At 52.7% G+C, this 24,788-nt stretch overlaps 12 protein-coding genes across 12 annotated transcripts; 7 read left to right on the top strand and 5 right to left on the bottom strand.

Moving 5' to 3' along the window:
- Positions 1-104: 104 nt before the first annotated feature.
- N7462_002572 (uncharacterized protein) lies at positions 105-1,833 on the top strand (the record flags this gene model as incomplete). Its single annotated transcript, XM_057074298.1, has 4 exons — positions 105-228; positions 280-1,088; positions 1,158-1,750; positions 1,815-1,833. 4 exons carry the CDS (start codon positions 105-107, stop codon positions 1,831-1,833), a joined length of 1,545 nt encoding a protein of 514 aa, XP_056937939.1.
- Positions 1,834-2,352: 519 nt separating this feature from the next.
- Positions 2,353-3,213, bottom strand: N7462_002571 (high-affinity Cu transporter CTR3; the record flags this gene model as incomplete). Its single annotated transcript, XM_057074297.1, has 3 exons — positions 2,353-2,906; positions 2,970-3,000; positions 3,055-3,213. 3 exons carry the CDS (start codon positions 3,211-3,213, stop codon positions 2,353-2,355), a joined length of 744 nt encoding a protein of 247 aa, XP_056937938.1.
- Positions 3,214-3,794: 581 nt separating this feature from the next.
- N7462_002570 (exosome non-catalytic core subunit SKI6) lies at positions 3,795-4,696 on the bottom strand (the record flags this gene model as incomplete). The annotated part of the gene is made up of 2 exons (XM_057074296.1): positions 3,795-4,302; positions 4,401-4,696. The coding sequence occupies 2 exons, from the start codon at positions 4,694-4,696 to the stop codon at positions 3,795-3,797; spliced, it is 804 nt and encodes a 267-aa protein (XP_056937937.1).
- Positions 4,697-5,095: 399 nt separating this feature from the next.
- On the top strand, positions 5,096-8,185 carry N7462_002569 (putative DNA excision repair protein (Rad26L); the record flags this gene model as incomplete). The annotated part of the gene is made up of 2 exons (XM_057074295.1): positions 5,096-5,163; positions 5,263-8,185. 2 exons carry the CDS (start codon positions 5,096-5,098, stop codon positions 8,183-8,185), a joined length of 2,991 nt encoding a protein of 996 aa, XP_056937936.1.
- A 374-nt stretch (positions 8,186-8,559) lies between these two features.
- On the bottom strand, positions 8,560-9,438 carry ssuA (RNA polymerase II subunit A C-terminal domain phosphatase; the record flags this gene model as incomplete). Its single annotated transcript, XM_057074294.1, has 1 exon — positions 8,560-9,438. The coding sequence occupies one exon, from the start codon at positions 9,436-9,438 to the stop codon at positions 8,560-8,562; it is 879 nt and encodes a 292-aa protein (XP_056937935.1).
- A 573-nt stretch (positions 9,439-10,011) lies between these two features.
- N7462_002567 (nicotinamidase) lies at positions 10,012-10,832 on the top strand (the record flags this gene model as incomplete). The annotated part of the gene is given in 2 exon segments (XM_057074293.1): positions 10,012-10,092; positions 10,110-10,832. 2 exon segments carry the CDS (start codon positions 10,012-10,014, stop codon positions 10,830-10,832), a joined length of 804 nt encoding a protein of 267 aa, XP_056937934.1.
- A 436-nt stretch (positions 10,833-11,268) lies between these two features.
- On the top strand, positions 11,269-12,251 carry N7462_002566 (GIG1 family protein; the record flags this gene model as incomplete). The annotated part of the gene is made up of 3 exons (XM_057074292.1): positions 11,269-11,547; positions 11,654-11,858; positions 11,929-12,251. The coding sequence occupies 3 exons, from the start codon at positions 11,269-11,271 to the stop codon at positions 12,249-12,251; spliced, it is 807 nt and encodes a 268-aa protein (XP_056937933.1).
- Positions 12,252-13,039: 788 nt separating this feature from the next.
- Positions 13,040-14,980, top strand: N7462_002565 (OSBP family protein; the record flags this gene model as incomplete). Its single annotated transcript, XM_057074291.1, has 8 exons — positions 13,040-13,076; positions 13,160-13,228; positions 13,284-13,389; positions 13,488-13,598; positions 13,678-13,956; positions 14,011-14,260; positions 14,317-14,630; positions 14,698-14,980. The coding sequence occupies 8 exons, from the start codon at positions 13,040-13,042 to the stop codon at positions 14,978-14,980; spliced, it is 1,449 nt and encodes a 482-aa protein (XP_056937932.1).
- Positions 14,981-16,173: 1,193 nt separating this feature from the next.
- Positions 16,174-17,679, bottom strand: hosA (histone deacetylase HOS2; the record flags this gene model as incomplete). Its single annotated transcript, XM_057074290.1, has 1 exon — positions 16,174-17,679. One exon carries the CDS (start codon positions 17,677-17,679, stop codon positions 16,174-16,176), a length of 1,506 nt encoding a protein of 501 aa, XP_056937931.1.
- A 517-nt stretch (positions 17,680-18,196) lies between these two features.
- Positions 18,197-20,321, top strand: N7462_002563 (Zn(II)2Cys6 transcription factor; the record flags this gene model as incomplete). The annotated part of the gene is made up of 3 exons (XM_057074289.1): positions 18,197-18,611; positions 18,669-19,779; positions 19,862-20,321. 3 exons carry the CDS (start codon positions 18,197-18,199, stop codon positions 20,319-20,321), a joined length of 1,986 nt encoding a protein of 661 aa, XP_056937930.1.
- A 132-nt stretch (positions 20,322-20,453) lies between these two features.
- On the bottom strand, positions 20,454-21,540 carry N7462_002562 (Short-chain dehydrogenase/reductase SDR; the record flags this gene model as incomplete). The annotated part of the gene is made up of 2 exons (XM_057074288.1): positions 20,454-20,565; positions 20,672-21,540. The coding sequence occupies 2 exons, from the start codon at positions 21,538-21,540 to the stop codon at positions 20,454-20,456; spliced, it is 981 nt and encodes a 326-aa protein (XP_056937929.1).
- A 1,098-nt stretch (positions 21,541-22,638) lies between these two features.
- On the top strand, positions 22,639-23,658 carry N7462_002561 (isocitrate lyase/PEP mutase family protein; the record flags this gene model as incomplete). The annotated part of the gene is made up of 2 exons (XM_057074287.1): positions 22,639-22,773; positions 22,879-23,658. 2 exons carry the CDS (start codon positions 22,639-22,641, stop codon positions 23,656-23,658), a joined length of 915 nt encoding a protein of 304 aa, XP_056937928.1.
- Between the last annotated feature and the right edge of the window lie 1,130 nt (positions 23,659-24,788).

Raw genomic sequence — 24,788 nt, 5'->3', positions numbered from 1 at the left:
CTTCCAAGTTTGATTCGATTCAGCTTCTATGCAGTCACAGCCTACGTTACGGAGCAACATCTTCAAACACCCGAATATCCTAGTACATCCGATTGTTCGGGAAGATGATGTTTCGTTATCCAAACCCCCCTAGACAAAATTTCACACTGACATTCATCAACAACAAGAAAAGTGTCCGGCGACTTAGCGCTGAGAACGCAGCAAAGCATCGCCAGGCAATCTTCACGGGTAGGCCCGGACAATATTACCATTCCAGACTATTCCTGACACATTGGACAGAAAACGAGCGTCTACAAATGAGTGACTCTGTGAGTAACTCGGTGCCTTGGAGGGATACCCAGCAAGCTTTACTCGATTTAAAACGAGTTGAATCTAGTCCCAACTCCACCGAGCCTTTCTCAATCTTTCATGGGCCATTTGGGGTTTCTAGATTTTCAAAGTCTTCTGAGCTTGGGGAACAGCCCTTAGAACCAGAAGTGCCTTCACTATCCGCTCTTGATTGGATAGACGACCTCACTCACGTCACACGAGAGGAGGGTTTAGATGATTTAGATGATGGGTTGTTCTCTAGTCTCCTCTCTGATTCAGAAAATAATCTGAACGACCATCCTGGGTTCTGGGACTTGGTAGATCCAGGCTTTCAGGGCATGGAAACAAGCCCATTCATGAGAAATCAGATTTCACCTTCACTATCATTGTTCACCACCGATATTGAAGCTTGGACGATTCTTTCCCACTACAAAGACAGGATAGTACCTCTGGTCTGTCCTTTTGGCCATGGCCAAGAAGCACCATGGCTGAATCTGGTGATGCCTTGCGCGGTGGCTACACTAGGAGAGCTTACAATCAACAGCAGTACAAATAACGCCCGGCTTGCGCTTCTAAATGCACTTTTAAGTACCAGCGCCTTTCACCTGGGACAAAGTTCCGCCGTGTGCATTCAGCATTGGATCACCAGCGGTAATCTATATTTGACGCGTGCGCAATATCATTTCGCGAAGTGCATGGAAGAGAACTGCACGTCAGCGACAAAGCTCAGCAAGTACAAGGATATTTTGATGGCTATCTTGAGTCTTTCGGCTGTTTATGTATGTCTTAGACGCTTGGGGTTTATGCCAGAAGTACCTAACCGCTAACCCTCACTACTTGTCTTGCAGATGATCAAGGGCGACCCCGAGAAGCATCTGTCCTGTCTCGTTCAAGCTGAAAAGATCATTTCTATCAAAGGATTCAAACAATTTATAGTATCGCCCAAAAGAAGAGCGCTGCATCATTGCTACGCTTATATGCGAATCTTAGCAGAGACTACATGCCTCGCCGATGGTCTGAGCACAGGTTTTGGGGACACAACAATCTTCAGTGAGGATGCAGATAACTTAGAATTCCGAATCCACCCTGATATTGCATTTTCCGACAACATTATGGCCATGGAGAAGGACCCGAATATCGCACAGCGTGATCTACACTTGGCAATTCCTGGCCGATGGAGTCTGACGCTCTTCCCGAAAATGTACGGAGTTGCTGAGAGTTTTCTCATGCTTCTATCACAGGTGATCCGCCTTGCAAATGAGCGCGACCTCTCTTTACTTGAAAATGAGGCTGGAGGAATGCTTAATTTGAAGGACTTTTGGCTTCGAGCAAAAGCACTAGAGAAAGCAATTCACGTTCTTCTATCATCTTTCACGATGGGAATTGTTCGCGACGACGATGCGAGCCAGATCGAGGTCAATAATCCGAGAGCGCAAACTTTGTATGCAGCTTTACTTATTTTCTTCCATCGAAGGATATATGATCTCGATGCGAGGTTGTTGCAGCGAGAAGTTGATGCCGTGAAAGAGTCCCTTACGCATACTCAGCAAGCGAAAGACAATCTCAGTCAAGGAAATACGGCGACCTTGATATGGCCAGCTTTCATTGCAGCTTGTGAAGTAGTGGACTTGGAGTCTCAAATCTTTTTTTCTTCTTGGTTTGATACATGCTTTGCAATGACAGGACTGGTCAATGCATTCCGTGCAAAGCAAATATGCGAGATGGTTTGGACGAAGAGGCAGGAAGTGGGCGCATATGGAGAGTCATATAATTGGCCTGAACTGTTAAGAACTAAGAAAATAAAATTAATGTGTACGTAAATTATGTTTAGATAACATGCAATTGCTGGACATTTAGAAGGGGCCTCCTAGCCTTCCCATCCATCTCCTCATTTTCACCCACCATTTTGAGAGAATTTGTCAACAGGAGTGACGTTTTCAATCATCTTTAAGTTAACCGCAGCATTTCGTAACCTGAGTGGCATCGTTTCTAGGGATTTCGAGCCAAATTAGTATTTCTTCCTCTGAGATGGCATCCGACGACTCACTCCTTGTTAAGGGAAACGGGCTCCCACGAAAAGATCAACGATCCCAGAAAGGCACCGATGAAAATGGAGATGATGATGTATCCGTTGTAGTACATGGCCAGAAGCATTATTATGTATGCAACAGCGAACTGTAGCGTATGCAAAAAAGCGCGCACGACTTGTTCGGGCGGGGATGGACGGTAGGAACCGTCAGCATGAGGCTCTTTAAGTCGAGAAGCATTGTTCTCTGTCGCCGCAATCTTGGATTTATTCATCTTTCCGTTCGAAACATCTTTGTCGGCAGCAGCCATGATGACATCACTTTCATTAACGGCAGAGGAGGGCGCGCAGGGACAGTCACAACCAATTACGTTGGGCTGCTTAGAAACCGAATCGGACGAGGAAACGGAAAGATATGTCTTGCGAAGCTGAGCTCGTCGCAAAATAAAGGCGTCATACTCCCTGCCTACTCGGCGCAACAGCTCCAGGCACAGAACTAAGCAGATCACCCCGACGCAAGAGCCGGCAAACATAACGCGAGAGCGAATGTGCCAAGAGCTTGACAGGAAGCCTGGAGATGGAAACAGCCTTCAGCATGATGTTCAACGGATATCAACAGAGAGTGATCACCTACATGTATCGATAGTCCACCAGTTCCAGAGCATCTATGAGCCTCATGTCAGTTTGCCTTCTCTGATGTGCTATACCTCTTCACTAACTGAGATTTTGCAGGTCATGTCCATTCCCTCCATACCAGGCATGTTGGATACGCCAGTTGCGTTAGACACGCTGTCATGGTTCCCCATTCCTGACATCGGGGGCATGGTTGGCATGCTGGACATGTCCAAGGTGCTGGTACCAAAGCCCATAGAATCCATTTCGATGCGAGGATGTCAATTTTTGGTGGAAGAACACGAGCAGGAGATTTGATAAGTGCAAGCAATTATGAAGTCGATAATGGGATGAACAACCGTATTGCCGTGACGCCGACTGATCACCAGCGTGGGTCAGAAAGGCGCACAGAGTGTAGTGCAATTTAGATGCGAGGAAAAAGCGAAGGGATGAGGTTGGGGTGAAGGGAGTAAAGAAGGGAGAAGGAAAGGCCGAAGACAGAGAGGATAAACATGAGCACATTATCTGAAGCCTCCGAACCTTAGTTGGAGACAGTCCGGCAGCCTCGGGCAAGTACCACAGACAATGAGCGCAATTGAGCAGATTCATTTGAGACGCGGAGAAAATCAAAGCTCGAAGATTTGGAATTGTGGAGTTTATTGATTATGGTTAATTCGAGAACTGGGGGGAGTTCATATCAATTCTATCAGGTCGACCAGCGCGGACCAGTAATGTATTAACTGAGAGCAGGTTCAAGGCCAGGATATTCCTACATCGTATAGAGCACCTTTTGAAGTAATCGACCGTACACCAATGAACGCCAAAGTGCATATCATATCCCATCGTGTCACGCTCGGTTTGACCCCTTGATCACGCCCTCCAGAAGTTCACGGATCTGGTTGCATCCATCAATCCCCACCGCTAGCATCGTCTCAACATATGAGGAGTGAAACTTCGAGTCCATAGTCAATAGCGCCACCTTCATTTCCTCTTCGTCCGCATCCATGTTGTTTTCACCGACGGGGACACAAGTGGTTGTGCCTACGGTCAGGTATGGAAGCTCTTGCTCCTCCGGGAGTGACAAATCGAGCAACGGGTCGAGCTCGTCGTGTCGTGGATCCTTGGGAGTAGATGCGCTACCACTCATTCCAGCTGTGCAGCCACATAGAAGGCCAGGCATGGGAATACCGGCGTCAACTAGGGCCAGGGTACAGGCGTTAAGCGCGGCCGCAAGGAGAGATCCGTCAGCGGAAAGAACGGAGACATGGATGCTGATAGTACTGTGTGGGTATAGATAGGCGTGAATATGCGATTGGAAAACCGAGCGTAACATCGTTGCGATCCGCGAGGATTGTCTGTAATTGGTAAGCAATCAACACGACGTGGATTTAACAGCCAAGCGTGGTTTTTTTTTTTTTTTTTTTTTTTCAGCAAAGAGGGAGAGTAATTGTACCTGTCACTGCCACCCGCCCTGCGCTTGCGGTCCACACTGGCGAATCCCGCAACATTTACCTCCACTTCGATGATAGCACCCGCACTGCCTGCAGTGCCACTGGCTTCTCCTCGGCGACCCTCAGCAGGGCCATGCACCGAGCACATAATTGCTGTATTGCCCATAGATAGATATGCGGATCCCGAGCTGGCGGGGTTCGTCGAGATCTGCGCTTGGAGCAGACGCAACTCATTCCACCGGCGGCCATCCAGGCGTAGCCGGGTGAGAGGGTATGTTGTTGAGGTATCCAGCGGCATTTTGTAAGATCAAGATATTCGTGGTAGATCTCTGTGAGTAGTTGCGCGCGTTGGATGGATTCAAGAATAAGCTCGTCGGGCTTTTCTGCGCGACCTGCATAGGTGGGATGAAGATTAGCCCACCACCGTTCGAATAAAAGCAGGATTTGAGCAATTGGCAAGACCTACGCCGCCTTCTTGATCTGCGCAGAGCAGAATCAAGTTCAGTTCAAATGAGAGGAGGGGTGTAGACCAAAGCGGTCGTCTGCGGAGTGAAGGTGATCGGAGAGCTTTTTTCTTGCCGATCGGGAATGACATCGCCCACTTCTCCGCCTTCGCGGCACGACGCGACTCCGCGCAACTATGCCATTCTCAAGCTACACACTACATTCGATTACTATGTGACAAACAGTGACAAACATGGGGAGCCACAGAGCGGAGCCCGATGTCATCACTGTTGAATCGGATGATGACGATTTGGAGGAGCCGTTCTGTCCAGGCTCAGGCCTGGCTTCCAGTATGAATCCCAGCTCCACAATGCGCCTGGCATGCAGCTCACAGACAATATGACCAGGCACCACGCCAAGCACTGTAAGCTGTAAAAAGCCTATTCAGGCTACCGCTTACAATCTTACGCCTAAAACCGGAGACTCTGGGGCCCAGTCACGCATAATCTCGAGCACTCCGGTTAAGGGCGAAGTTGACAGCGATGATGACTTTAACGACAACGAGGCGGCTTACAAAAAGTTCAAGGCGCGCAAATCCGTCAAAAGAAGACAAAGCGCAGCCGCTACGCGCAAGGCCAAAGCTCCCAAGAGAGAGCCTCAAGATCAAATATTTGTGGGAAAGACCAGGCCAGACCGACCTTCGACAAGATCTAAGCAGTCCTTGAAGCAGTATGGCGATGTGTCTTCAGAAGACGAGCTGATGGAGCACATGCTGCCCTCCTATCTGAAACGACGCCGTCTCATGTTTGACCGAAGGCAAGAGCACCTCCAGGAATCCGGGTTGAAGCTGCCGCCTTCCTATGACGAAGTGGACTTCTCCGATGACGATCGCCTTGAACATCTCCAAGAGAAGCCATATTTTCCGGGCAGGGATCCTGTGAGGGAATACAAAGATATCACGCTTCCCTATTCTCTGGGGCTCATCCCCGCGCCTATCGCCCAGTGGCTGCGGCAATATCAAGTAGAAGGCGTGGCGTTCTTGCATGAGTTGTTCGTCTACCAGAAGGGTGGCGTTCTCGGAGATGACATGGGCCTGGGAAAGACTATTCAGGTTATTTCATTTCTGACGGCAGCGTATGGCAAGACTGGAGATGAGCGAGACGCGAAACGAATGCGCAAGATGCGCAGGTCCGGCGAAAGTACTTGGTACCCTCGCACACTGCTCGTCTGCCCCGGCACGCTGATCTCAAACTGGATTGCCGAGCTGCAACGGTGGGGGTGGTGGCATATTGATGTATATCACGGGCCGAACAAAGAACTTGCGCTGGACGCGGCAAAGTCGGGCAGGGCGGAGATCCTGATAACGACTTATACTACGTACGTGAATAACAAGGACGCCGTTAACATGGTTGAGTGGGATTGTGTAATTGCAGATGAATGTCATAAGATCAAGGAACGGACGTCGGAAACAACACAAGCGATGAATGTAATCAACTCACTATGCCGGATTGGTCTAACTGGCACTGCTATTCAGAATCGATATGAAGAGTTGTGGACACTACTCAACTGGACTAACCCGGGAGTTCTTGGCCCAGTGGCCACTTGGAAAGCACAAATTTCGGAGCCCTTGAAGATTGGACAGTCGCACGATGCTACAGTGAACGAACTCAGCAAGGCGAGACGAACAGCCAAGAAGCTCGTGGAGAACTTGCTACCGCAATTCTTCCTCCGGCGTATGAAGACGCTGATTGCAGATCAATTACCGAAGAAGAGCGATCGAGTGGTTTTCTGCCCGTTGACCGACACACAAGCCGAGGCCTATGAGAATTTTCTGGACAGTGACATGGTCAACTGCATCCGTTATTCTACAGACCTTTGTGACTGCGGCTCTAATAGGAAACGAGGCTGGTGCTGTTATAGAACGATCCCTGGCACAGAGGTGCCCTGGCAAGCCTACGTCTTCCCTGCAATCGCTGTGCTACAGAAGCTCAGCAATCATCTTGCCATCCTTATTCCTCAGGGTAACGACCCGCGGGAGAAACAAGAGAAAGAGAAGGAGATGCTGCAGATTGCTCTCCCGCAGCAATGGGAGGATCTCTACCGATCTCGAGATTCGATCGTCAACTATGCAAACCCTGAGTTTTGCGGCAAATGGAAGGTCCTGCGAAAGCTACTTAGGTGGTGGCACGCGAATGGTGACAAGGTCCTCGTCTTTTCTCATAGCTTACGTCTGCTGAGGATGCTGCAAATGCTCTTCAACCACACCAGCTACAATGTCAGCTTTTTAGATGGATCCATGAAGTATGAGGACCGAGCCAAAGCTGTGGACGAGTTCAACTCCGATCCCAACCAATTCGTCTTCTTGATCTCGACCAAGGCCGGCGGCGTCGGATTGAACATCACCTCGGCGAACAAAGTGGTTGTCGTCGACCCCAACTGGAACCCATCCTACGACCTCCAAGCGCAAGACCGAGCCTACCGCATCGGCCAGAACCGCGACGTCGAGGTCTTCCGACTCGTCTCCGCTGGCACGATCGAAGAGATCGTCTATGCCCGCCAGATCTACAAGCAGCAGCAAGCCGAGATCGGCTATAACGCCAGCTCCGAGCGGCGGTACTTCAAAGGCGTCCAGGAAAAGGCAGACAAGAAAGGCGAGATCTTCGGCATGAAGAACCTCTTCGCCTACCAACACGACAACGTCGTGCTTCGTGACATCGTCAACAAAACCAATATCGCCGAAAGCCGCGCCGGCGTTCAGGTCATGGACTTCGAGTTCAAGGAAGAGTCCGAGCGCGTCTGCAAAGCCGAGGACGAAGCCATGAGCCAGCTCGCCGCGATGGTCCGTGGCGACGCTAACGCCGACGCCGACGGTCCTAAGCCCAAGTCCGAGGCTGCCCGCAACCACGATCCCGTGCAAGCAATCCTCGCCGGCGCAGGCGTCGAGTACACACACCTGAACAACGAAGTCATTGGCTCATCCCGGGTTGAGGAGCGTCTCAGCCGGCACGCGGCGCAGACGGAGAATGACCCCGATGCGGACGTCCAGATCTTCATGCCGTCGCAGCTCGACGCTGACGCGGGTCTGGCGTCGCCACAGCGCATGCCACCGGCGCCGTCACTGTTTCGCGGGCCGGAGGGGCAAGTCGTGCGATTCGAGTACAATCCGCCCTCAGATGTGAAGCGGCGGCAGTTCTGCAGCATGGCGCGGCGATTTGGGTATGGCGATGCGACGGAGTTTGCACTAGTGGTGGAGAACATGACGCAGGCGGAGCGGAGGGCTTGTTTGGATCGATGGTATCAGGAGCGGAGAGAGGTCCTGTTGGGGCGGGATGAGAAAGGGTGATCTGAGGTGGTGGTTTGCTTTGGTTGGATGGATTGCTATGTGGTTTTTCGCTTTCTATTTTGAGATACGACGATGATACCCCCTTCTGTTTTCGAAGTTGGTTTTTACCTTCAATCAATACATTGGGTTGACAGGATGTTGCAATCCTTTGGTAATAGAGTAGCAATGACACAAATAATATTAGACCCTGCAGGGTAGTCGTCGCTATGGATCAGAGGAAAAATTAAGAGGATTTGATATTCGATTCGAGGAGCTCTAATTCGCGGTAGGAAATCACTCGATCCACGAACCAAAAAATGCAGCCACGTCGGGACAAGGGGAGAGGGGTATCGAAGAACAGAACAGGACAAGACAGTGGCCAGAGATCCGCCATGCTACAGCCAGGCTAGCGTCCACAGCGCCGGCAAATTGGGGTTCTTCTCCTGCCACTCGGCCAGGATCTCCGGGACGCTCTCATCAAAGCTCAGACGAGCCGCGCCGGTGCCATTCTCCCATCCTTCGAGGCCATGCCTCTTCCGCTGCGCCAGGGCTGCGTCGTTGAGGCGGTTGGCCAAATCCAGGATGGCCTTTCCACCCAGGAGAGCCTCCTCGTGATTATCCTTGATATCGATATTGAACACGTGGACAGGGCGGTTCAGGGTGTTGCCCTTGTTCATGAGGTCGTCGACGACGGCATCCCAGCAGCGCTCCTCGCAAGTGATGATGACATCGACAACGCCGGCCTCTGCGCCGATCGCGCCTTTATCACCCTTGGAGACGTGGTCGAGGCGGGGGAGGCCGGGCACCCAGTCCTGGAAGCGCTCAGGGCCCCATTTCAGGTTGCGGTTGCGGTCGAGCATATTCAGAATACCGTTACTGCGATATAGCCGCTCATCCTTGTCTTGCAGCTCCTCATACATCTGGTTGTAGGAGGTCGTGTTGAAGCTGTACACATTGGGTTGGGTAATCGAAGGGCCAGGCAGGCGCACCAGCGACCCGGTGCCGAAAGAGATCACCGGGAACGCGGTCGGGGCTGTGGAGAGCCGCAGATGCGCCTCCATGGACCGATTGTTGTTGGAGGCACAGACCGTGCAGAACTTGAGCTTCCAGGCGTCGGCAGGGGGCTCCGCGAGGGTAGTTGCCGTTGCCGCAGCCGCGCCAGCAGCGACGGTGAGCGGAGGCATGCCTGTGGACTCGGGTGGAGGAGGGGGAGGGGGAGGAGGGTTTTGGGGAGTGGTGCTCCCGGTGTTTACACGACGTGGGTCGTAGGCCATGGTGGGATCTTAAGAGACAACAAAGATACGAATATAGGGTGCTCCCCGGCCTCGCTAAAGAACCTGGGATGAAATCAGGGAGGGTGAAAGGTGGGTTTACAATCTCCTGTAAATGACTTTTCAAAATCGTATTAGCATCATCCCCGGGAGATAAATCAATGTGAAGGGGCATTTCAAAATCAGGTTTTGAGGTTCAGAAAGATGAAAAGCGTATAAATGAGGTTGTCCGCATTGCAAAGCTCAGACAGCTCCAATAAATAAAAAAAATCATCATGAAAAAGACGGGAAATAAAAAGTCACTAGCCACAATGGCTACATACCTTGCAATTGCCGCTCATTATCTGTTCAGTGCATGAGGGCCGTAGCCCGTGAAGGAGAGAAAAGAGAAGAAGGTTTTTGCGTGTTGCTGCGAGCTCTTTTAGCGGGGCGGCTGACTCAGCCAGCGGGAACCGCCAAGCTTCAAGTGTACAGTGCCCGCCATGGTTCCCGCGACGAGAAGCTAGTGGATGCGATACACTTCCAATCCTCCAACCCTCCCATCTCACTGGAGGCTACCCTATTCTGACAGCTATCATGGGGTCAACTGGTAGTGATGTCGGCTCCTTTGTGCCTGCACTTATCGTGGTCGACATGCAGGAAGACTTCTGTCCACCTGTGAGTCTGTCATAGAGCTATCGAGGAGCGAGCCAAGCTCGGGCATGCTGATGGTGCACTGCAATGATGCTGGCGGGCATAAACAGAATGGGTCTCTCGCAGTGCAAGACGGCCGGTCCATTGCGCCCCTCATCAACACCCTGCTTTCCCAGCCCGGATTCGTGGCACGCATCGCAACCCAAGACTTCCACCCCGCAGACCATATCTCCTTCGCCAGCAACCACCCCGCCCCGAACAATCAGCCCTTTGTGTCTTCCTTTGAAATGCACAATCCGGCCCCTGGGCAGGAGACTGAAACCAAGCTGCAGCAGTTGTGGCCCGTTCACTGTGTCGCCAACAGTCCCGGAGCCGCGATCATTCCCGAGATCGACACCGATCGGATCGACCGGTTCATCCAGAAAGGCAAGCACCCACGGGTGGAAATGTACTCTGCATTTGCCGATGCATTTGGCAATATCGATACCTCGGTCACGGCGCAGTCGGTCAATGTGGATATTGCGTCGGTGCTCCGGGCCAAGGGCGTCACGGATGTCTTTGTGGTCGGGCTTGCGGGCGACTACTGTGTCAAATGCACGGCACTCGATGCGGTGAAGGCCGGCTTCCGAAGCTGGCTTATCGAGGAAGCCACGAAGTGTGTGGTGCCTTCGGCGTGGGAGCAGACGAAGGCCGAGCTACAAGCTAGCGGCGTGTCGGTCATCGACGCAGATGACGCGGCGAAGAAGCTTGCTTGTACTGCATAGATAGGTTGCTGTTATGCTCCGATAGATATATCCCTTGAATACTCGGGTTACAGGAGGTTGGATTCTGGCAATCGATCTCTCTCTATTTTCTCCATCGCTCTTTATGCCTCCATCCCGATCCCTTTGTGTTCCTACGTAATTCTGGTTCCCCATTCGCATTCCCCGTTTCCACTCCAGGAGTTGCCACCGGGTGGATTTCGGCAGGTGGGTTGCCCCGAGGATCGACAACGGCCCTGGGTTGAATAAGGCGAGATCCTAATTGTCAGGAACAATCCAACAATCCAACCATCCAACCCCCCTATCCAACACTCTTTCGTACTACGGGCTTGACGTCGTCTACGGAGAAGGCGTTTTCCACATTCTCTCGACGCTATCTCGACAACGACGACTTGACTACTACCCCAGAACGGGTTCTGCACCTTCCCAGCATCCTACCATGCCACACTCGACGGGGCTCTCGAGCCCAACGATCACACTTGACGGAAAGGGGATCGATGCCCACGTTAACGTTGATTTCGTCTCTGAACCCGACGCGCCGACACGTTTCCTCGACGACCACGGCCTCACCCTCGACGCCCTTCCCTACTGGTTAGTGAACGTACCGCCATCACAATGGACCGCAGAATGTCCTGCCTTTCTACGCGACCAGTCGCCCAAAAACATTCAGTGCCTCGCGACCCCCGACGCTCACTACCAGCGACAGAACTGGGAGATGGTCCAGGAGATAACGAGTTGAGTGGAGCTTGGCTCATCCCCTAATGCATGGAAGGCGCATAGCTCCAGACCGGAGGCGCGTACATAGCCAAGCCTTGTGCTGACAGGCCTCATTGTGCCGTGTCTTAGGAACGAACCGGATTGATCGTTTTCAGCGCGTCCCGAGCGGTCTACGCAAGTACCTAGCCTACATGGCGCAGATAAAGGCCGAGTATGGGTCGGTGATGCGGTTTGTGCTGCAAGAACGGCTGGGCTGGGGCGATGGGAGCCCCGAAGGCTTTCAACCGCGGGGGCGGCCGTTCGAATTTGCCGGTAAGAGCGGCTCCGAGGCGATCCCGGTGCTGTGGGTTCTGGGCGGTTATGCTGACACGAATACGAGCAGAGGATATGCGCGTTCTGTACAATGACTGGCCGTACGGAGTCGATACAGATATTGTGCACCTGGTTGTCTGGACCAAATTCGAGTTTGCGGATGACCCGGCCACGGGCGACCTCACGGCAGAGGCGCGAGAGGCGATCGAGCAGTATGTGCAGCGCACGTTCTGCTCGCGGGTGGCGCCTGCGCAGGTGGTCTGGTTCAGGAATTGGAAGTCGCTCAAGTCCGTCCACGCGGTCGAACATTTCCACGTCATGCTTTACCGGCCAGATCTGGCATTCGTGCGGGAGATCACGCACGGTGACGTGCCGTTGATTGACCGGGTGTGAGAGCCCATGGTGGAGCTGAATTGTGCTTTTTTGGGCCTGTGTCTCGCCCGCTGATCTGAATGAGAAGAATAGACGATACCTAGCGAAGAGCAGCTGGGGCGCCAGAGCGAGAATCGAGAGCTCGATGGCTCTCCATTTGGCAGGGAGAAGAGCCGGCACAGAAGACCCTCGGTGGATCAGCCTGCAGAGAATCTGCACTCTGCCGCCAAATATCCCCCGACCTGCGTGATGTCTACAAATCGAAGGCCCCGCTCAGATCCGAAGGACAAACCAACGCGTTGGGAGGAGTGGAGAGGGAGGGGGAAAGAAGCGAAGCGGAAGGGATTTGCAGGGACTGGTGCCGACGTGGACTCAATACAATACAGTAGACACACACAATGGGGGTCCGAGCCGGACGGAACGGTTGTTTAGAACTATTCTTATTCGATCAGTCTCCGATCACAAACCATAGATTTTAGATCACAATAAAGTCGTGATAGAGACTTCATCATTGGCCATCATTGACTCGAGACTTGTACATAATCGATGGGGCGGTTGTCGACCGGTTTAGTTCTGCCCAAACATGAGGCTCGACGTCACTGCGCCCCAACTGGAACTAAACCAATAACTAAGCCTTCGTTAGGCCTCTGAATTCCCACTTTGCTTCGAACTTCGACCTCGACTTCGACTTCGACTTCTTGCCTAGCATCTTTACCGCTGTTTCTCCTCCTCCCCCATGTCCGGGTTGCTCTAGACGGTTTCCACCCCCAAACACCCTACTCGTTCTGGTCCCTTTTCCGAACGCAGCCATGCCGGTCCCGCATCTCCGCCGTGCGTCTTTGACCAGTGAGTCCCGCACTATTTTTCCCTTCCTCCAACTCCCTCCCCCACCACCCTCACCATGTCTGACGCCGCTCTTGCAAACCCAGGCAAGTCCTCTGTGGAGGATTCTCCCGTCAGCGGAGATGATGAGATCGTCGAGCCCGATCAGGGAAATGGTAACGTCTCTCGAAACCCCCTCATGGATGGGGAACCTCTAACAGACCTGCAAAGTCCTTTCCCACATCATTTCGCAGCTCCGACCGGGCGCGGATTTGAGTCGCGTCGTCTTGCCCACCTTCATTCTTGAGCCCCGATCCATGCTCGAACGGATCACCAAGTGCGTGCACCTTTCCCCCAACAGCTCCCCGAGCTTGCTCCACCCCCTCAAAAGGGCTCGAAAGACCCACGAAACTGACCGTTGGCTTCACGATATAGTTTCATGGCACATCCCGAAACCCTTCTCCCTATGCCGACGATTGACGATCCAGTGGAACGCTTTGTTTCGGTCGTCAAGTTCTATTTGAGTGGATGGCATATCAAGCCGCCGTATGTTGAACCCCGCTTGTGTACCTTTTTTTTTCTCCTTTTTTGACCCCCGCATTCTAATGACTCCCGGCCTACGCAGAGGTGTGAAGAAACCGTTGAACCCCATCCTTGGCGAGACTTTTACCAGCTATTGGGACTATCCGGATGGGACCCGTGGCTATTATATCTCGGAGCAGACCTCCCACCACCCACCCAAGTCGAGCTACTTCTTCATGGCTCCGGAGCACCACATCCGTATCGATGGAACACTTAAGCCTCGCAGCAAGTTCTTGGGTAACTCTGCCGCCAGTATGATGGAGGGTATTGCGATTCTTCGACTGCTGAACCGTGGCCAGGATCAAGAGAAGGGCGAGAGATAGTATGTTTTGCCCTTGGAGGTTTCCTTCAAACTGACTACTAATCGATGATGCAGTATCGTGACCCAACCGAACATGTACGCCCGGGGTATTCTGTTTGGAAAGATGAAGTATGAGCTGGGAGATCACAGCTATGTTCGGTGCCCGGAGAACAACCTTGTGGCCGATATCGAATTCAAGACCAAGGGCTATTTCTCCGGTACATACAATGCCATCGGAGGCACAATTAAGAACGAGAAGACCGGTGAGATCTTATACGAATTGTCTGGCTTATGGAACGGCGAGATGCACATCAAGGACGTTCACGTATGTCATCTGATCCTTTCCGTCGATTTGATTCCCTCCTAACAAAAACGAAACAGTCAAACCATAAAGAATTGCTGTTTGATGCTACTCACGCCAAACACTCGAAGCCTACTGCGCGTCCCATTGAGGAACAAGAAGAGCGGGAGTCGCAACGGTTATGGCAACCTACCGTGAAGGCAATTCTCGCCCGGAATCATGAGGCCGCCACCGATGAAAAGACCAAGATTGAAGACCGCCAACGAGAAGAGGCTGCCAAGCGCGCTGATGAGGGTGTTGAATGGCGTCCTCGGCTATTCCGGCCCGTCCAAGGCGGTCCCAATGGTCCGGATGAGGGGGAGGAGGATCTCGATTGGATCATCAATGCTCAAGTGTAAGTCGTAGGAGGTCAGCAGATATATACTCCGGCTTCTTGGCTAACTCTTGGCCGGCAATTCCAGCGACCCGCACAACCCGGAGACCGCTACGAAGCAAATCCTAGCCATTGCGCCCGTCGTCCAAGGTCAGAAAGAGTCACCTCAATTTCAGATTCCGCCGCACAGTTCACAGCGAACCAACTCCGCGAACCAGGCGCCTCCCACTCAGGACACGACAGCTAATCATCCAGGCGCAGGCTCATCCACAGAAAACAATGCAGGCGGAGCCGCCGATGCGGTCGTGGAGCGGAAAGACACCGAAACTTCGGCCATAGAGCAATTTGTGGACGCTGAGGAGGCACAATAAGCACCCAGCAAGCCATATCAATCCCAACTTTCCCCAAAAATACGAAAAGCGAACACTTCCTCGGCCGTCTACGTGCATCCCTCGTTCCCGAACAGTCACTCGCCTCGCACCTACCTCTTCCTTTACTCATACTATCAACCTACTTGGCAGTCCGCCAGAGGGCCGTAGTCAACCTGCGCAGACTACCCAGCATGCCAACCCGTTCACGACGGTCAGCGACGACGAATGTTCGCTCTCTTTTCCTTTCTCCTCACTGCACCTGTCCCACATAATGTTCAACACAAGCGTTTCCCCCTCGGCGCCGAAATGGCGACCCGCCTTTGCTGGATACCCGATTTGATTCTGGATTTGAATACACAAACCGCTTCATCCCACCCTCCCCCCCCAAAACCAAAACATGAACAAGACCACCGAAAAAAGAAAAAAAAACCACCACTTCCAAAATAAAACAGAAATGAAAATCCTCGTTATCTTCCAGCCCCAACACCCATCCTCTCGAATAAGGACTCCAGCCAAGAAAAAGTACGGGCCGATGATATTGCAGAGGTTAGGTACGTAGTAATGTGTTTAACAATGCCGAAGAATCTCCATCGCATCGCACCGCATCATAACACAGCCGAACATCCCCGAGAGAAAAAAAGGAACAGAAAGGGAAATTCTCCATCGAAAACAGAAAACAGAAAACAAAATGGCAATGATTAAACGACACAAGTCTCATCGATATACGGCGCGGAGCACGTGTTAGGGTGTTTTGGGTTGTTATGCTGGGCGCAAGCGACGGGTCTGGCATGGTGATAGACTGATAATAAACATGGATCTGAGCATTGGATCCAGGGCCTCAAAGGCGGGACTGAAGGCTTTTGAGGGCATGCTCGCCTTTTTTTTTCTTTCTCTTCTTCGATATATTATCGATTTTACAATGAACTGGTTCTTGTTTATTTCTTTTGGATTTCTGCTTTTGCTGTCTACTACTGTACAAAGCGCTTCATTCCCAGGGATATCATGATAATAGAACGAGAACGAGGCACATGTTATATAACAAAAGAAAGGGAACGGAAAAAGGAAATCCCATGACCACCTCAACTCCGCATCAGGAAAAAAGGAAAACAGAACAAAACAAACATCCGCAACGCCAGAACTCACTCAGTAACGCCGATGAACAGAAGGGACTTGCTGCACGGAACACGGGAGCGTCATGAATACAGCTCGCCCTTGTACCCGGCCCCGCGCTCTAGCTCACGGCGCCGATTCCCACGGGGCACGGCGCCAGCCGAGCCAGGCACACTGGTAATGGCTGCAGCGGCCGCGGCAGACATAGAGCCACCGCCCTCAAACTCCTCGCGCTCTTCCTCCATCATGGCGGTCTCCTCTTCGATCTCTTTCTCAGTTTCTTCACGTAGGCCCAAAATGTCGGGAGGGATAAAGCTCATCTGCACGCTGGGCGCACCCTTGATGTAACGGAGCTGTTCGTGGACGGTCTCGACCAGGCCAGCGAGGTAGGGGCGGGGATTCTTGTTCTCGAGCTTCCTAATCTCGGACAAGGGCGGGAAGAGTGAGTAGTCCGGGCCGAAGTGGGTGCGGAAGGCGACTGTTTCCGGGATGGTCGAGTCGATGACCTGGTCGGCCTCGAGGAGGATGGAGGTCTCGTGAGCCCAGGCGCGAGACACATTGCGCGGGGTATAGCCGCCACCGCCAACAACGAGGAGCGGCAGGCCAAATGTCTTGGTGAAGGCGACACAGGCGCCGTGTGCGCGCACGTTCAAGTTGAAGCAGCCGAGGCGGTCGCAGCCGAGACTGTCAGCGCCGCATTGAAGGACGATCGCGCCGGGTCGGTACGTCTCGACGCAGGCACCGATCACGTCGTGGTAGAGCTGTATGTATGACTCGTCGTCGATGCCGTCGTTGAGCGGCACGTTGATGGAGTGGTGGGCGCCGGGGTTAAGCGGGTGCGTGGGACCAGTGTCGTCGAGGGCTCCGGTACCCGGGAAGAAGTTGTCTTTGTCGTATTTGTGGAAGGAGACAGTGAGGACACGGTCCGTAGACCAGAAGGCCTGCTCGACGCCGTCGCCGTGGTGCACGTCGATGTCGATGTACATCACGCGCGGGTGATGACGCAGGAGCTGCAGGATGCCCAGCACGATATCGTTGACGTAGCAGAATCCGCTGGCCTCGGCCTTCTTAGCATGGTGCAGTCCGCCAGACCAGTTGATTGCGATTTCGGACTGGTCATTGCAGAGCTTCCGCGCGGCATCGACCGTCCCGCCCGCGTACAGCGAGCAATAATTGTACAGCCCGTCGAAGATGGGGCAGTCGTCACCGAAGTTGAATCGCACGACGTTGTCACTCTGCTCTGAGCGGTCCATATCGCCTGGCATGACCTGCCGCAAGAAATCTAGGTAGTCGGATTCATGGAACTCGGCCATTTCTTCGTATGTCGCCGCCCGCGCCAGGTACAAGTCCATAGCGTGGTGCATGCCATACGCCATCACGAGCTGCTTGGTAAGAGTCAAACGCCAGGGTTTCATGGGATGCGATTGGCCGAAATGATGCGCCTCTACGGCGGGATTGGCGTGCCATGAGACGCGGTAACCCTTTGGGCGAGACACTTGGTAGGTCTGCCGTTCACGGGCGACCTTCTGGTCGAGACTCAGGGTTGTCGAGGGCGCGGCATACTCCTGGACAACGGAAGAGCGAGCCATCGGTAGAGAACAGGGCAGAAGGAGGTATGGAGGGTGTGGTCAATCGGAGCGAGGACTTGGCGCACTAGCTGGTACGTGTCGGTCTCATTTCAAGACGAAGAGTTGAATTCGAGATGGATACTGGCTGAGTTCGGACAGGGTTCCAGAAGCGATGACTAAGGCGATCGTAGATCTGCCCCGTGCGCGGGAGGCGTCACCTTGCATCGCCGATATTCCTCCGAGTACAGATTAGATGGTCGCTGCTCAAGCACTTCACCGCGAGTTCTGCTAGTATTGATGAGCCATGTTCTGTGCCACTCGCTAGCGACAACTGCGGGTCATACACGGGTTCTCCCTTGCTGCTCATGCTGTAGTTAGCACAGTGTTTATAACTCGAGTCTTTGCTCCTGTCCCCCGCGTTCTAGATTTCATCATCTTTGCTACTCCTCCTCCTGCTTTTCTGCTTCCAATTTTCCTTCTATTTCTGCATAGGTGGATCGAAAAGGGAGCAAAGGTTTCGATGATCTGAGTGTACGTTATGTCCTACCACCAAGTCAAAAGGCCACGCTTGGCGTTGAGCTGTCTTGTATGCCGCCGTCGAAAGGTCAAATGTGGCAAAGAACAGCCACGGTGTCAGAATTGCGAGCGGATGGGAGAGACTTGTGTCTATAATACAGGCATTCGTGACCCACAAACAGGTCGAGTATGTCACTCGACGGAGCAGAAAGAGGGCAATACTACCACAGAGTTGAGCTTCAATGGTCAATTGGGATACGAGGAGCCCAATCAAGAGAACTCTTCTTCGAACCAGTATATCTCACAGGAATCTAGTGTTTCTGTCCCTGTAGATCATATCAGCTTTCAGCCAGGCTCTCGAGTTCGGCACATTGGCAAAACATTCTGGGGCTTTGTGAACGGCCAGGTAAGAAAGCTCTCTTATACATCAATTCTGAGTAAGTGCCTTACTGTAGCATAGGAAAGATTAAGCGATGCTTTCTTTTTTGACGAAGAGAAGAGGCCTTCCGGCATGCCTCCGCCGCATATTTCATCGGTATCTCTGGCAAAGACGATGGGCCTCCTCCCCACTAAACCAGTGAGCGATACCTTGGTTCGGTCATTCTTCGTGAGCGTATATCCAATCCATCCTGTGCTAGATATATCAACCTTTCAATCCGACTATGATGCCTTTTGGGCGTGGTCTCGGGAAGGTAGCTTAGTCCCACCGCCGAAATTAGTCGACGATCCAACATTCTTTTGTCTCCTTTTTGCGGTGTTCTATGCAGGTGCTTTCGTTATCCCAGCAGCGATCTGGGAGAAGTATCCACCCCCATTGAACAAGCTTGACCGAAATACAACTATCGAGCAACAGAAAACTGCCTGCTCTACCAGTCTAGATGCCTGTCAAGCCACCGAATACCCAACGCTCAATACTATAGCAACATCAATCTTGGTACAGACACTCTCTAGTTCTCAGTCGACCCTTGGGCATGGGCTCTTCGTGGCCACAACCATTCGTCTTTCACAGAGCCTGGGTCTTCATCGAGAAATAGAAGCGGCAGAATTTCAATCCTCACACCACTATCGACGACGTATATGGTGGCATGTGCTATGGCTAGACATCCAATCTAGTATCGCTACCGGGCTGCCACCATGTTACGAAAATGATAAACTAGCTGTGCTGCTCATGGTCTCTGCCCCTCCAAAAAGATCAGCTGTTATGTTTTATGCCATTGGGCGGTACGAAACAGCGCGACTACAGAGCTCTATCCTCAAAGAATTTCAAAGTGCCTTCTCACCTAATTCAAGTGGAGAGCATAAAATTCCTGTGGATTCAATAACAAGGCATCTCGATGCCATTAAGTCTCTTCATTCTATCATTGATGGCCTCATTACCAAAATACCAGCATATGATACAACAGAAGGACTAGTTCCCGCGTCATGGACAAACGCTTCACCGCAAACCCATCCAACTCTTTATGAGGATAATTCAGACAATCCAGGCATTCTGGGTATTTGGGTCAAAAGTATGCTCTCTTTTATCAAGCTAGAAGCAATGCTTATGTTGCAAAAACTGCTTCTGGGCCCTCCAGAATCAACTTCAAGCCGGGCATATTGGCCAAGGTAGATGAATTCCGTGCTATATCTCCTTCATTATTATACCAAACCCCACGAGATCAACTGGCCACTGACCAAGTATTATCAGAACTATCCAATTATGCCTCTATTTCCTCCAGAGTTACTTACAGCTCTGCCGCACACCGGCCTTCGAACCTTATGCCTGGTTCTTCTCGGACTATTACGTCCCACGACAGTGCTCCCTCTTGGTCTTACTATATTTGAATTACTACCCACAGCCCGAGCGTGTGCAAGAAGCACAGTACCTTGTCAATGAATTTATAGATTACGTCTGCACAAGGCATGAACTTGTGCGTTTGGCGAAAGAGCAGCCTCAACCTCAACAGAGACCTGATCTGCCCTCGGACATCAAACTTCTTATACGTCTCCGCGAGCAGCTGGATTCAAGGCAGCGCAATACTGATAACCACAACCCCTATTCTGTTCAAACCGAACAAGCCAACACTACCATCCCATCACCCGGCATGGAAGAAAGTCCCGTGGCGGAGGTCTTCACTGCTTTTCAGATTTGGCCATCAATTATATAACAAATGAAGTATATTATCAGTATCGCAAATACCCACTCCCCAATCAAGCCACCAGAATCGAAAACATCAAATCAAAAAGTCGAACCAGATCCTCTAGAATATCCGCATTCACCCATATCCGACCCGTCCACCTCATTTAAACTCCTTCGGCAACTCCACCAAAGTCTCCATCTCCGCCACCGTCTCGGCCCATAACCTCGCCTGTATCTCACGCCCTGCCTCCGACTGGATATACTTCGACACCCTATGCAAAACACCACGTCACACATTAGCACCCCTTTTAACCAAGCCCTCTAAATATCCAACATCCAACGAAAAAGTTGGGACTTGGAGAAAAAAAAGAAACTTACTCCAAAACCTCCTTATCCCCCAAAAACCGCCCATGTGTCTCCGGCCCTGCCACAACAGCCGCGTGCACCACCAGCCTCGCCCCAACTTCCACCGGCCGCGCCCGCACTGCCTTGACCACATCTACCAGGGCCCGCAGATACAGCGGCAAGAAATCGCTTATCGTCGTCGCAACCATGCCTGGACACACCATGTTCAGAACGATGCGGCGCGGGTCCAGCCGCGGCGCTAGCGTGTACATGAACATCGCGCACAGCAGCTTGGTATCGGCGTAGCGGGACATGCCGAGCGGGGACTTCGGCGCGTCCATGTAAGCCAGCACGGGGGTTGTAGAGGGCGGCGGCCGGGCGGCGAAGCTGGTCATAGACTCGTGCAAACGCGATCCAAGCCAGGTGACACGGGTTGGGACAGTAATGGTGGCAGAAGAGGAAAGATAGGGCAGGAGGGTAGCGAGGAGAAGGGCGTTGGCGAGGTAGTTAACCTGGAGGGCGTTTTCGTGACCCGTGGAACTAAGGGCGTACTTAAAGTGGCTGATGCCGGCATTGAGTATGAGGATATTGGTTTGGGAAACGGTTTGCTGGAGAGTTGTCGCGAAGGAGGTGATGCTAGTGGTGCTGGAGACGTCGAGGGTGAGGACTTTGATGGTTTGCGTGGCTGGGTCGAGGTTCAGGTCGCGGGCGAGCTGAGCGGCGCAGGCTTCGCCTTTGGCTTGGTTACGGACGGCAAGCACGACGGTTTTGCAGTTGAGGATGAGGAGTTGACGGGCTGTTTCGAGACCGAGGCCAGCACTGGCGCCAGTGATCACGGCTGTTTGGCCTTGGAGGTTGAGATTGGATGGAAGAGGGGAGACTTTTGGCTGGAAGAATGGCATGGTTGCGAGGTATTCAGGCAGTTAGACAGTTAGGAGCGCCTATGAAGACCTTTTAGAAGTTTTTTAGGGATAGTTCAAGGGTTCGTGTTGTAGAGGATGTGAAGGATATTGGAGCTTCTGCTTTCTGGCAGCTGCTGGGCCGGGATACTTTATAGGGAGCTCAATGGCTTCTCAGGCGGATCTGACCAGACTCAAACCAAAACTTGATTGATAATTTCGGGCTCATCTGCATATTTTCCGAGGCGTGGTTTGTCATTATCATCTTGACTCTCAGATGAAGTATACAACAAGCATCAGCATTCGGCCGACGAGTGTGGGGCCCGGATCCACCAATCAGAATGGGGAAGCCCGACTGTGAACATCAAATGTCTGACAAACTACTTCAGTATTCCACTACGCATTATTTCACTATGAAACCGGATTGAGAAGCATCCGCAACTGGCGAAACGCAGTTTTCGGAGGAAAGCGTACACCAGGATGCTCTGATTCATTGCACATGGTTCGTCTTTTGGCACATGAATCATGAAGTTGACCCCACATAGGCAGGGCCCGCGGCACCCCCTGCACGAGCGTCTATATGGGGCCTTCACCTGCAGGGTTACTCGGCACTTGGATCGCAATATGCCGGCACACCCTTTTCTCCGGGACATTTCTACTGAATTGATAACCTGCTGTCTGATTAGGAGATGATTGAAAGTTTTCTCAATATCTCCCAACCTCGCCACATTGTTTGATCCTCCGGCCGCGAGCTATTGCCGAGTTATGGGCGCTGACATAATGCCCGCCCGGTATCGGCATCGGCACGGCAAGGTGGGGAGAGAGTGCGCATCATCACCGACGAGAAGGATTAATTGGTGGGTGAAGAAGGAGAAAAAAAGAGATTTCGTAGTGCCACATGTGGAAGAGGGGGAGTATAAAACAGAGGCGAAGGCAAGCGGGCTCTCGGCTCTCTTTTTTTTTTTTTTTAGTAAATATACACGGCCTGGCATATTCTTCTTTGCTTTCCATATAATCCAGCTTTGGAACCTGGTGTCGCCACCACAGCTAGAGAGCTCTTTCAATTCTTGATCACGATAGTCACCGACTTCACAAATTATCATGCCTCTGGTCTCGGGAGCAACCAATCTACGCCGGACCCTCGAGGACCCTAATGGCTTCGTTGTCGCCCCCGGTGTATATGACGGATTATCTGCGCGGATGGCGCTCGCCGCGGGATTTGAAGCGCTGTATATGGTAAGTGTATTCATCTATTCATCCCAGACAAGCTCGGGGGAACCTATGATGGACAGGTCAGCAAACCAACAGCGAATATACGAGTACTGACCTTCTGCTCCAAAGACCGGCGCTGGCACTGCGGCCTCCGTCCATGGCCAAGCGGACCTGGGCGTCTGCACGCTGAACGACATGCGCGCCAACGCAGAGACCATCGCCAACCTCTCGCCAAGCACGCCGCTCATCGCCGATGCCGACACGGGCTACGGCGGCCCGATCATGGTCGCCCGCACGACCGAGCAGTACGTGCGGGCCGGCGTGGCCGGCTTCCACATCGAAGACCAAGTCCAGACCAAGCGATGCGGGCACCTCGGCGGCAAGCAACTCGTCGACACGGCGACTTTCACGACGCGCATCCGGGCGGCAGTACAGGCGCGGCAGCGTCTGGGAAGTGACATCGTGGTGATCGCGCGGACGGACGCGCTGCAGGCCCACGGGTACGATGAGAGTCTGGCGAGGCTGCGGGCGGCGCGGGACGCGGGCGCAGATGTTGGATTCCTGGAGGGCATCTCGTCGCGGGAGATGGCGGCCCAGGCGACGGCCGACCTGAAGCCGTGGCCACTGCTACTGAATATGGTTGAGCATGGGTCGACGCCGAGTCTTTCGGCGGCGGAGGCGCGGGAGTTGGGCTTCCGCATGATTATCTACCCGTTTGCGACGATTGGCCCGGCACTCACGGCGATGCGGGAGGGCCTGGAGAAGTTGCGGCGAACGGGTTTGCCTGGGCTGGATCCGGAGTTGACGCCTCAGATGCTGTTTCGTGTGTGCGGGCTGGATGAGAGCATGCAGGTCGATGCGGAGGCTGGAGGTGAGGCCTTCGATGGCGGCGTGGACTTGCGCAAGTGATCGTGAACCTCGAAAAGGCCGGGATAGACGAGTCTACATGCATTGCCCCTCGCCGTGTTCGGATGTACGGGGTGTGGCCGCCCAGGGCTCTGAGACCTTGCATTCTGTGCAAAGTGGTCTTCGACATCGCCGGCCGTGCCGGGTGAGTGTTGAGAGGCTGGACCGGGCTGGTGGCAGTGAAGGCCTCGGCCGCCTCTGTAAATAGCAACAGCCTCCACCAGTGGCGGACGATAGTCATTCTATTTTGATAACTCGTATAATAATGACGATGATATGCTCCGTTCATGTTTGTTTCAGCCGCCGGCGGGTAGATCGTCAAATTAGCATCATGGTGAGAAGTATGGAGGACCAAGTAGGAAAGAGAACAACACACTCCTCCACCAACTAAGCGACTGGCATATGAGACAAGAATAAAAATTGCTTGGGCCTCGTTTGCTGGCTCGTTTCAGCATGGACTGGCGTCCAATAGGATGAGCGCAGATCTCAGAACGAACCAAGGGACAGCTCCCGTGCCAACTGTACTCCCCCGTACGGTCAGCGCCACGATCTGTATTGAAAATGTACCTGACCTCTGTGAACCTCGAACGTGAAGCAGGGAGGCAGTGAGACTTGGAATTGCGACCTCCTGGGAGATCTTTTCGTGGAGTTGAACCAGGGCGAGGTGGGGATGGACAGGGGATTGGAGGTTCAAAAGTACGGTGCATGAGACTAGAAAAGACCCAAACAATCTACAGTAATCTTGAATTATGGGGATGATTGAATGAATACAAGCGAGAAGCTCAGAAAGAGATCGCCTATTACTTTATATGATTTTGAACTTTATCGTTCTTTATTTCAACAAACAGACCAACAGTGAAATAATACCCTTATGCTAATAGTCAGTAGCTCGTATGTGTACTGTATACCTTCTCAAGGGACTCCAATTCTACTTCCGAATCAGCATTGCAACCAGCCCATTCAGCGCAGCTGCGTGAGACGTTTTACTGCAGGCACTTCCAAGGAATCCAGACCAGAGCACTGGCCAAGTTGCACCGCAGGCGTCAATCCTAGACATCGCCATCAGCGGGGCCGATTGATGGGGGCCCTTGATGGAGCCGGGACTAGGAGGGAAATCATCGTCGCCCCTCCGG

The sequence above is a fragment of the Penicillium macrosclerotiorum genome (genome assembly GCF_028827735.1).
Source record: "Penicillium macrosclerotiorum strain IBT 26536 chromosome Unknown utg000002l_segment0_segment0, whole genome shotgun sequence".
NCBI classification, from domain to species: domain Eukaryota; kingdom Fungi; phylum Ascomycota; class Eurotiomycetes; order Eurotiales; family Aspergillaceae; genus Penicillium; species Penicillium macrosclerotiorum.
The sequence above is the reverse complement of the archived record's forward strand: the minus strand, read 5'-3'. Positions and strand labels throughout refer to the sequence as shown.